At 39.0% G+C, this 12,033-nt stretch overlaps 1 protein-coding gene across 3 annotated transcripts in view; it reads left to right on the forward strand.

Annotated features, from left to right (window-relative positions):
- Positions 1 to 12,033, forward strand: part of DPY19L2 (dpy-19 like 2) — a 48,392-nt gene that overhangs the window by 20,468 nt on the left and 15,891 nt on the right. For all 3 annotated transcript variants that reach the window (XM_024562924.4, XM_045197423.3, XM_053927093.2), the window contains 5 exons: positions 289 to 388; positions 3,247 to 3,324; positions 4,084 to 4,170; positions 7,658 to 7,717; positions 11,616 to 11,696. In XM_024562924.4, the coding sequence (XP_024418692.2) occupies positions 289 to 388; positions 3,247 to 3,324; positions 4,084 to 4,170; positions 7,658 to 7,717; positions 11,616 to 11,696 (406 nt within the window). The remainder of the gene's footprint in view (positions 1 to 288; positions 389 to 3,246; positions 3,325 to 4,083; positions 4,171 to 7,657; positions 7,718 to 11,615; positions 11,697 to 12,033) is intronic.

The raw sequence follows: 12,033 nt of genomic DNA on the forward strand, positions 1-12,033 counted from the left end.
GGGCTTAGTCAGGGGAGCATAAACTTTTATGTTCGAAAGATTTTACTGATAAACTAGGTGCGATTTTCCTTTAAAGCTCCACTTTTCATTGTTTTATGCTAAGCATTTTTATAGTCCAAGTAGTAGTTTAAGTTCTTTCTAATGAGCGTTTAAAAGTTAGCTATACTTTGTTGCCTTGCATCAGAGATGAGGGAACCACGAGACTCAGTCACTTTGCCGCTGCTCTTTCTGCCTGGTGAGAGGCTCCTTTCTCGGTAAAACTTACCGCTGTCCATTCTCTCCCTCCAGGACCTCGAACAACAGCAGAAGGCATTTCATGGCACTTGGCCTTGCCAACATCGCTTTCATGCTGCCCTGGCAGTTTGCTCAGTTTATACTCTTTACCCAGGTGAGATGACTTTAAACTAGTTTGGGTTGACTGCAATTTGTTGTTTCTAGATAAGTTTTAAAATGTGATTATATTTGTGTCCCAACAGGTTTTCAAAATATGGAATAATTGTGAAGTTTACACACATGTGTGATTTAAAAAAAAAATTAAAAACCATACATCATATAGTCTATTAATATATTGCTTAGTTAGGCAGATAGTAATGATCAACATGCAAAAGCCTTTTTTCTATTACTTTAATTCATATCTTTTCTCGTTGGTATTTGAAATGAGCTCTGTAAATCTGCCTTTGGTTTTCCTTTTGCCTTAGGAATTATTTTGGGTGCCAAGCTACACAACATAGTGAGGGCCAGCCCTGTTCCTCACGGTAGAGAGCTTCTGCTTCTAACGTAGCTAAAGTATCGGTAGTTTTGTCTGAAGAGCTGAGTCTCACCAGACACCGTTACTCAATTTGGTAATCATGATGTTTCTTGAGTGAATTGAGGTGGTATGCTCTTTCCCCCAAAGAACCCAGTAATGGGTGGCAAGAAACTGAGCTGGGGAAGCGGAGGGTAAAAGGTCTATGATGCAATTTCATGATGCTAGCATTTTGCAGGAGAGCTCCTTTCTGCCTAATGAATAAACGGGGGTGATAGTAATGTTCTTTAGTGGCAGCGAGACCCTGCCAAGGAGCCTGTGCCGCCAGTTGTCTACAAAGAGTGACATTAAACCTCAACTTAATTGGTGCTGCAGAGTTAAAGATGTTTCAAATATTCTCTCTGCTCTGCTTCCTGCGAGTTGGCCCTTTCAGGCCCTAACCCAGAAAGTCCTTGGTTTTCATTATTTGCGCCTGCCAGCATGGTAGCGTAGATTTCCCGTGTGCATCACCTCCTTGCAAGCAAATTGACTAATCCGGTGGCACTGATGAAACTAGTTAAGTAGCTCTTTTCGTACTTTTGATATTGCCTTAACGATTGTCTAACCATTCAAAAGATGTACTATGTTGTTAGTGTCCTTTTAATTGCGATGTGATCGACATCCCATTATGTAAGTTTAAGGTGCACAATGTGCTGACTTGATACATTGTTACTCGATACATTGCGGTATGATCACCACCTCATTATCCCCACAGAGTTAGTTAACAGCTCTATCAAGTCACATAATTTTTTGGGGGGGGAGGGTGGGAGCATTCAAGATCTAGTCTTTCAGCAACTTTAAAGTGTATAATACAGTATTGACTATAATCACTGTGCCGGGCGTTAGATCTCCAGAATTTGTTCGTCTAGTTGCAAGTCTGTACCTTAAACCAACATCTCTGGTGCCTCTTCACCTCCCAGCGCCTGGTGCCTGCCATTCTACTCTGCTCCTTCCAGTCAGGCAGCCTCAGATTCTACAGACGAGTGAGGTGGTCCGGTGTCTGTCTTTCCCTGCCTGCCTGTTCTCACGCAGCGTGATGCCTCCAGGCCCACTGTGTCGTTGGCTTCCTCTTTTCTCGTGGCTGAATAGTATAGCTTCTGCCTAATTCCTGTACTCATTTCTGAGATGTAAAGTGGGCTGTGCTGCATCTTTACACCATGTACTGTGCATCTCTGTGTTCTTTCGTGTATTCATTACCCCTTGTCATTCTGTGCTCTCCTCCAGGTGTTTTCTCCTGCCCGGCCTTTCAATCTGCCACGCCTTTGTTTTGCTGTGTTCAACCTGCTTGCAAACCATCTTTGACTTCTTCATACTGGTTGTTGTAGTACTTAGTTGTATATTTTCCATTTCTTTTTAGGTGGCTTTCCGTATGCTCCTGGAATTTTCAATCCTATCTGTTACTTCCCTCAGATATTAAACATATATTCTATGTCTGATGATGCCAGACATGTTTTTGAGTGATTTGCAAGCTAAGAGTGGTTTTTACATTTTAAAAGTGTTTTCAAAGAAAAAAAGAAAAAATACAGCAAGTCCTCAAATGTCATCATTTTGTTCAATATTCTTTTGTTATAACATTGATGAGATTTCATAAGAACTTAACTCTTTTTTATATCAGTTAGCCTATGGTAAATCGTTTTCACATAGTGTTTTTTACTAGAAGTTGCAGAACCCATGTTAAGTGAGAACATACTGTATACAATTGAGACTATATGTGACCCACAAAGTGGGACACATTTACCGTCGGACACCAGAACCAGGTTCTTCATGGATCTGTTTCTGTTGTGTTTGTAACAATGTCTGTCTCTTCCTGCATCTATTTAATTCTGATGTAGTGTTGGACATTGCACACGAATAATGATATAGTTAATTTGAGGCTACGTTGCTATTTACATCTTCCAGAGAAGATTAAATGTGTTGCTAGCTGGCAAATAAAGACACTCACAACCTTGAATCACCTTCCTGCAATCAGGGAATGAGATAATTCAAAGGTGGGCTTTCATCTTTCTGAGGACTCTTTGATTTCTGCTTCTCTCTTTTCGCATAGCCCTTTGAAGCCCCAAGTCAAAGCCTGAGGAAGTAGCAGGGACCCCATTCTTGGCGTGCCCTCCCCGCTGAGTCTGTGGACACTCTCGGCTGCCCCCCCCACCGGCAGGCACCTGCTGCTACTGGAACTCGCAGACGCCTGGGGAGAAAAGTGACCTAGAACCCCATGCCTGTCACTGCAGATTTCCATCTTTTCTCTGGTCCTAGCTTCCTAATTCTTTTCTGCCTCGCTAGTGATCTGTGGCTTGCATGCAGGTATTTCCCCCAGCTATTCTAGTTCCCGGTGAGAAGACTGGTTGAAGTTACTTAGGAGTCATTATTAGAAATGTAACTCCTCTCGCGTTTACTTTGCTTCTGAATAGTGAAGTATCTGTTTTCTACAAATTTTTCACTTTTGCTTTTTAATGTTTTTATTTCAGATAGCCTCATTATTTCCTATGTATGTTGTGGGGTACATCGAGCCAAATAAATTCAAGAAGATCATTTATGTGAACATGGTAACACTTTTCATATTTATAAGTCAGACATTAAAATAAGATATTGGGGTTACCTTCTTTCAAGTTGTTTTAATACGTATGATTTTGATAATATCCAGAAGGAAAACAGGAAATGTACATTATAGATACCATACTAGAACATACTTTCATCTACAGTGTAGATGTTTTTTCTCTCTGAAACTTTTATTTTTATGTTTTATTTATCAGTAGTCACTACTTTTGAAATTGTCTTTTATCCCTGAGGCCTGAAATTTCTAACACTGTGCATGAATGTGACACAGTGCGAATTTTATGTTTTCATATTTTTGTTTTTAATCTTAGTTTCCAAACACATCTCCCTTAAGAACATAAAATAAATATCTTCTAGCTAAGATCATAAAATAAAGCTTCCTTAGTGATAGAAATCCTCAAGTTCAACAAAAAATAAGATTAAAAGATTAATACTTACAGCTAAGTCTGTTTTATTATATAACTCCATTATTGAATCCATAGAAGTGATAGTTTTTCCCATTTTCTTTGTACCAAGTAGCAGATAGAGAAAAATATTAAATTTTTCTATGTAGAATTTATGGTGTTGAAAGTACTTAGAACCTATCAGTGTGTAGAAATTCCATTATCATTTGGCCCAGATCTGTTTATTAGTCTTACTTATGCATATCAGGCTTGCATTAGAATAGCTGTGCGCCTGCAGACAAAATACGCATTGTGCCATATATCTCTAGTAATGATAAACATGCGTTTCTTTTCTTCAATTTTTAGATTTCAGTCCTCCTTTGTTTTGTACTGATGTTTGGAAATCCAATGTATTTATCTTCTTACTATTCTTCATCTTTGTTAATGACATGGGTGAGTACTGTTAAGCTCATTTAAGTTTTTTTTTTTAACCTGTGAAATAGCAGGTTCAGCCCACCTGCTAGAGGTTTAGGAGACAAATTGGGCCCTTTCCTGATTATTACTCACATGAAAAGGTTTTTCCCAAGTAACGCCTATTCCCTCTCCAACCCTCAGGAAATAACATGGTATAAAGGTTACTATTTTAAGGCAGTGCCCACTTTTAAAAAACAATTAGATGGTAATAAGACTTACTTCTAAAATACGCCATAATGCATGATAAGCGTTAGTTATTTCCTCCTATGTCGCTTCAGGGGGCTCAGCGCCCACCGCAGGGGCACCGCCACTGCCCAGGCGCGTTTTCGGAGCTCCTCCGAGTTGCCTTCACGGGCTCTGGCGTATTCTCCTGAATATCCTCATTGGTGAGAAAACGTCTTCTTTCGAGGGTGGATTTGAGTTTGGGGAATGACCAAAGTCTTGTGAATAAGGTGGGTGACTGGGCTGGGCAGTACATAGATCTGGATCAAAATACGGCGTGACGGTAAAGTGATAAGACCTATTTTCTTGCACCCATAACTAAATCACCTTCGAAGGAAGTTTATAAGATGGAGTTCCAAACTGTTTTGAGCAATGGTAACATAATTAAGTAAGTGTATTGTTTCCTCACGTGACTTACTGTCACTGAGTAGCACTCATTTGGATATGTATGTGGAACGGTGGTTCAGCAAATTGGTGTTATTACTTTACAGTCACACTTCTGATGTTCGTAAGCCGGAACCGATCATGCGCTCTTGCACTGGAATGTCCCTGGGAGGCGCTGTTCCCCAGTCAGCAGACTTGGTGCCAAGCACAGTGATACCGAACAGCCCTCTTCTCCGTGCGTGATGCATTGATCCACTCTCTTGGGATTGTTCTTATGTCGTGACATTTTTGTTCCCCTCATCCTTTTCCCCTCACAATAAGTAGTCTCTTCTCTTTCTCATCCCCCCCAGACATTGCCTTTTCATTTTCAATGTTTTGTTGAACTCTCTCAGCCTGACAAGGTAGAGGCCTTGTAATAGCATGCTCATCCACCTCTTTCTAGGAAACCTATTTTATTTTGAAATATAGACACAGAGAACACTGCATAAAGCAAATGTATGTACAGACAGTAGTAACTGAAACTGACAAGCGCTGACTAATGACTGTTAGCTGGCCAGTACACTTAAACGACCACTGAGTCAAAGTCAGAACTTTCCCAGCCCCCCCCCCCCCCCCCTATAATCCCCTCGCACTGCTCTGAAGCAGCAGTGACTCCCCTACGGTAATCACTCCTAGCTTTCCTTTGCAGTTGTGTCTCTGAAGTTCCCATTTTTGCCTGTAGGTGTCCTGCACACCTGCCTGCTTTCTTTCCCAGGAAAAGTGTTTGTCGAAGAGCCTAGGTCACTGAACATGTAGAGGATCACACGGTCTAGATTTTACTCTTTGGATTCTCATGCTGTAGCTTTACATCCTCCTGTGTCTCCTGGGAGACAGTCTCCTGGATTTGTGACATATGAATAATTGAATCTAAAGCTTGGACAGGTGAAGGTTTGATCCGTTCAGCACAGTATTGTTCTTTCACCAGGAGAAACCTAACACCCAGCACCCCTCTTTCTGCGCTAGCAGCCATCAAGGCTTGGTACCAGGTTCATTCATTTGACAGGGATCAAAAAATGGTGATATTCCAGTCCCTCATTTACAGTTAACATAGGAAAAGTAAAGTACATGTCTAAATTAGGGGAGCTGGGAAGAGGTAGAAACATATTTGAAGAAATAATGGCCAAAATTTTTCTAATTTGTTGAAAATTATTAACTCAGAGATAAAGAATTTCAGTAAATCCCCAATACAAGAAAGCTGTAGTGAGGCATATTATAATCAAATTGCTCAAAATCAGTGATAAAGGTACAATATTAACAGTCAAAGAAATAAGACATGTGAAGTATATATAGAAGAACAAAAGGTAAGGATGTTAGCCGGTTTTTCGTAAGAAAAAAATACAAGTAATATGACAAATAAACAACCGCTTCAGAACATTTAAAGAAAAAACACCACTGGACGAAGGTGTAGTGATTGCTGGGAGCTGGGGTATAAACGCACTAAATGGTAATGGAAAAAAATTCAGTGAAAGTTAAAAAAGAAGAAAAAGAAAAAAGACTATCAATCTACAATTCTGTAACTAGCAACATACGGGCCAGAGACGAAGGCAAGATAAAGCAGGAGCACGTGTGTGCTGACATGTTAAAGGAGCGCCTGCAGAGGGAAGGGACATGCTGCACAGGTATGTCAGCACGGCGCCGCGCCGGTGTAGCGCTGCGAATGGTAGCTAGACGTGCGGCAGAACAAGAGTTCCGCAGGCTGCAGGGCTTCTTTCTCATAGTTCTAGAGGCCGGGAAGGCCAAGCTCGAGGTGCCAGCTGATTAGGTTCTTGGTGAGGGCTCTCTTCTGGGTTTGTAAACAGATGCTTTCACTGTGTCCCCACTCGGGGAGAGCATCTCTCTCAGGTGATTTCACCTGTCTCTCCTTACAAAGGCATTACCTTATTTTGCCGTATATAATGCACAATTTTCTTGCCCAAATTTATGAGGGGAAAGTAAGGGTGCGCATTATACAAGGGTAGTGCTAATTCCCGTGTATAATTCGCATTATACACGGGAATTATAATGTGAATTATACACGGGAATTAGCACTACAACCTGGGTGGGCATTATACGTGGCAAAATATGGTAATTCCATTCATTAGGGATTTAATTACCTTGCAAAGTTTGCACCTCCGGTGTGCCACGTGGGAGATTAGGGTTTCTTTCAACACGTGTGTTTGGTGGGGGACGTAAACATTTCAGCACCGAGGGCATGTTTTTTGAGGACGCGGCTTCACACGGAAGTCTCAGTTTCAGTTTCTTGCCTGTCAGAGTTCCGAGCCCCCCCACTTTTCACACAAGCATGTGGTCGCCCCTTTCCACCATCCCCCTTTAACACTACAGGTTCTCTCCTAGTTCATGTTTTTGTTTTTGAAATTGCCGTTTTTGGTCTGGAATCGGGAAAGCTCCTTTTCTTTCTTAAAAGTTCAATTAGGTTTTCTTAAAAAAAAATTTTAATATTTTACTTACGAGTTTGGAAAGGAAGGATTTTCCTGTTAACTTGAAGCACTAATTTTGCTGGATAACTTACATGCATATTTGCATGGCCACACCCCCCACACACCCCCTACCTTGTCAAAGAGGTCGTTCCACACATAAAACACCCCAAGTGGTGCAGGGAGGGATGAACTTGAGTCAAGAGGCAACTTTTAGCACACAAAGCATTTAGCTCTCACCCCCCAAAATTTTGTCACGTTCCAATTTTGAAAAGTTAACCATTAGAAGTAAAATGGCTGGTGATAGGCAAGATGGAACGAGGAATGGCTGTGTAATTTTTGAAACATAATTCATATAAAAGATAAATGTTAATTTTATTTATTTCATTTTGTATCATGCATTTTAGGTGGTAATTCTGAAGAGAAATAACATTCAAAGATTGGGAGTGTCTGAACTCAACTTTTGGGTAAGATTCAACATTTTTAACACAATTTCTTCCGACTCTTAATTTCTATAATCTGAATAAGATAATGTACTTGAAATTGAATGACTTAGAGTTAATAAATCTTATAAATAGCTACTTGTTTAAGGTGAGAAGTAGTCCTTAGCAACATCCACCAGTCATTTTTAAGAAACTTGTTGATTGCGCTGACTGGTGTGGCTCAGTGGGTTGGGCACCGTCACCCAGACTGAAAGGTCTCTGGTTCAATTCCCAGTTGCGGCACAGCCTGGGTTTTGGGCCAGGTCCCCAGCTGGGGACATGCAAGAGGCAACTGATCAATGTCTCTCTTTCACTTTGATGTTTCTCTCTCACATCGATGTTTCTGTACTTCTGTCCCTCCCTTCCCCTCTCTCTAAAAATAATCAGTGAAATTTTTTTTTAAAAAGACACTTGTTGATTTATTTCAGTACTACCCTCATCTTTCTTCTTTTACTGTTCATTCTGTTATACATCCACTGAATTGCTTTTAAAATTTCTATTTGCCTTGAGTTTCTCTCTATAGATTAATTCTCTTCAAAATAAGTTTCTAGTTCTGTTCCCACTTTCCTCTTTGATTTTCTCCACATCTATTATCTCTTTCCTCCTGCTTCCAACTTTAAACTCTAGTATTTTTGTCTTTTTAGCATTTCTTTACAATCTCCCAGCCTCTTCTTATTTCAACTTAGACACTGCTTAATCTTTGTTTGACTTGTTTTCCTCCCAAATATACACGTGGACGGCCCAGGTTACCTCCAGGTTTGTGTGTTTCGTTTCCCGGTAAAATAAGCGTATTATTAGGTGGGCACTGCCATTCCTAATTATCACACTACCAGCAGATGACATCCACTCTTTTTCTCTGAGGTACTGCTATTAAAAAATAAAACCTGCCATATTGAAGAACTATGTGATTATATATTAAACACTGATAGGGTAAAACTGGGAACCTTATGGTAAGATAAGAAAGTACATTTACACTCAGAATTCAAAACAGCAAAATGGAATGTAGTGCCAGGCTCATTGCTCGAGGCACTCTCTCATCCCTTACAGAGGACATGAAAAATATCTGTGCGCGTAAGTTATTGGATGGCATGGCTCTGCTAACACATGATTTTCTTCACTTCAGAAAAAATAGTAATGGTTGTGTTTTGGAGATTAAATCAAGAAATCAACAGAAAATTTGAAGATTTTTATTTCATAACTGTACTCAAAAGAAATTGAAAATTCCCACTGCAGACTATTGAAAAGCGACAACAAATAGGACAGCGCCCATAGGCGTTTGTAGAATCCCATCAAAGCTGTTCTCGGGCAAATCTGTGGCTTCAAACATTTTCAGATGTGGACTAGAAAGACTAAAACCTTAGTTAAGCTAAGGTTTTGTTTCAGTAATTCCCAGAAACAAAATTCTCAGGAGAGAAGAGTTGAGATATAATGAATGTTCAGCTTATATTTATATTTTGAAACTTGTGTAATTCTCTTGCAAAAGGGAGACACAAACAATGGTAGTCATCTAAACAAACAGTGCAATAGATATTCTGGCTTTTTGTAGTGTTTGCTCTCGTTTTATAGAAGACAGTCAAAAGGAAAAGCAAAGATATTTTTTGAACTAACACTTTTTCTTACAAAAAAACCCCATTTTATTTCTCAAGTAATTCTTTCATGGTAGTGGACTAAAGATTATATTGCATATCTTACTCTATTATGATTTAAAAATTTGAAAACAAGGAAGTTATTATTTTTATATTGAATGACAGGAAAATATACACAGAAAAATTGTCACTTGTGATTGATCAAAGTGTATTTTTTAAAGATTTTGTTTATTTATTTTTAGAGAGAGGGGAAGGGAGGGAGAAAGAGAGGGAGAGAAACATCAATGTGCGAGAGAAACATCAATTGGTTTCCTCTGCACACCCCCGACTGGGGATGGAGACCTGGCTCTCCACCCAGGCATGTTCCCTGACTGGAAATCGTACCAGCGACCTTTCAGTCTCTGGGACAATGCCCGACCCCCTGAGCTACACTGGTCGGGGCCAAAATCTTTTCTTTACCATCTTGCGGCAAGTTGGAAAAAATATTAGCAACTCAAGAACAGATATATATATATATATATATATATATATATATCTCCTTATTCTGATCAAATCGGGCTCATTGCAGACATGTAGATTATCACAGCAACAGATTTAAGAAGGAAGAAACTTACGACCATCCCATTATGTGCAGAAAATGAGTTTTGTAAAATTGAACCCCATTTATCTAGCACAGTAGGAACAGCAAGGAGTTTTCTGAATAAAATTCTTCAGCATTCGCTGGTCCTACAGGTGAGGTATTTGGAGTATTCTATTTAAAATAAAAATCAAGATAAATGTTTTTCCACTTTTCATTAAAGGTCTGAGCTGGCACATTAAATCAAGAAAGTAGACAGTAGGAAGGAAATGGAAAGGAAGAATCAAAAGTCATTATAATATCATTATTTACATAGAAAACATTAAATAATTTTTCATTCAAATTATTAGAAATTATAAGATTTCAATAGCATGGCTAGATATAAGGTTAATATACAAAAGTCAATTATATTTCTATTTTCTGGCAACAAAGAGAAAACATATTTTGTAAATTTGTCATATACATTAGGAATTAAAAAATAAATAGTATCTGAATAAATTTAGCAAATGCATCCAGTTTTCCAAAATTTGGAAAATTTTCTAAAATTTTCTTGGAGAAAGTTATTTTTAAGTTGTTAACACATAAATGATATCAAAATAAAAGGGAAAAATTTCACATTTATGCATAGGAAGACTCTAAATGATGTCAGCCCTCCCCAGTTGATGTTTAGAGTCAAGGCAATTACAACAATTATCTCTCAGGTCACTTTTCAATGAGCAGCTGGAATAATTTGTTTTATACATATGGGAAAAATTATACACAAATATCAGTTTCAGTCTTGGCCCTTGTGGATCTTTTCAAGCTAAATTTCCCCCATTTGATATACTTCATAGTTCCGTATGCACTCTCTTACATTATTGTGCAACAAGGTGCTCTGGGCACTTCTCATATTTTCCTTCCCCAAACTCTTGAATCAGGCGTTTCTCCCAGGATTTTTAGTTCCTGTAAGTGTAGAATGGTGTTTAGAAACCGAGATCTGAGTGCCACGTGTTCTCGTTGCTACCAGTGTGACCTTGCTTCTGGACCCTTCCGTTGTATGTATCTGTATATACACTCACGTGTGTGTGTATTTATATGTATGAAATCTATATGTATGAAATAATTTCATAAGTATACCCTCGATTCCAGTGTAGTGCTACAGGAAGACAGAACAACAGAAGGAAGTTATCCCATCGAAATAACAAAGGAAAAATAGACTGGAAAAAATCATAGAGGTTTAGGGTCCTGTGGGACAATAACAAATCTCTAATATTTGTATCAATAAAGAGGGGAAAAAGAGAGTGGGACTGAAAAAGTATTTGAATAAGTAGTGACTAAAAACTTAAATTTGGTAAAAGACATAAGTTTACAGAGTCAAGAAACTGAATCCCAAATAGGGTAACCCAACAAAATCCATGGCTGGACACATCGTAGTGAAACTTTTCAAAACTGAAGAGAAGACAGAATTTTGAAAGCAGGCAGAGAGAAGTGATGCACCACCTGTAGGTAAAGCTGACTTGAATTACAGCAGACTTGTCACAGGAAACCATGGGGCCAGAAGGTAGTAGCACAACTTCCTGTCACCTGCATCCAGCTTTCTACAGGAACGTTCTTTCTTAGACTTCATCACTCACGTGCTTCATGTGATTAAAACTTTTCTGTGCCATTTATTGATGGAATTAAATATTTTAACTGGGTAATTTTTAGTGCCTGACTTATATCTATCTTATTTATTCTTTAGCTAATTCAAGGTTGCGGTTGGTTGTGTGGAACAATCATTCTGAAATTTCTGACATCTAAAATCTTAGGCGTTTCAGACCACGTAAGTCCTTCCTAGTTAAAACATAAGAAGTTTATAACTGTGTATACCTGGGTGAAAACTTCGGCACCATCTATTTTTACCTCTTCAGTTGAGAGAGGTGAAGGGCCTTCTTCAAGGTCTCCACGCCGGTCATTGGCAGAGTCAGCAGCACAGCCCTGCCGTTCAATGACTGTGTCAATCAACTAAGAAAAAAGTGCATCCGCGAGCACTCACATAGCCTTCTGGGAAAATTAACTATATGTTAAGTAGTTACTTGTTTATATTTCAGTTAATGTACAAGTAAGTATTTGTTTAAATAATTATTCATTTATTGTAGATGTTAACATACGAGCAACCT

The sequence above is a fragment of the Desmodus rotundus genome, chromosome 6, assembly GCF_022682495.2.
Source record: "Desmodus rotundus isolate HL8 chromosome 6, HLdesRot8A.1, whole genome shotgun sequence".
Lineage (NCBI taxonomy): Eukaryota > Metazoa > Chordata > Mammalia > Chiroptera > Phyllostomidae > Desmodus > Desmodus rotundus.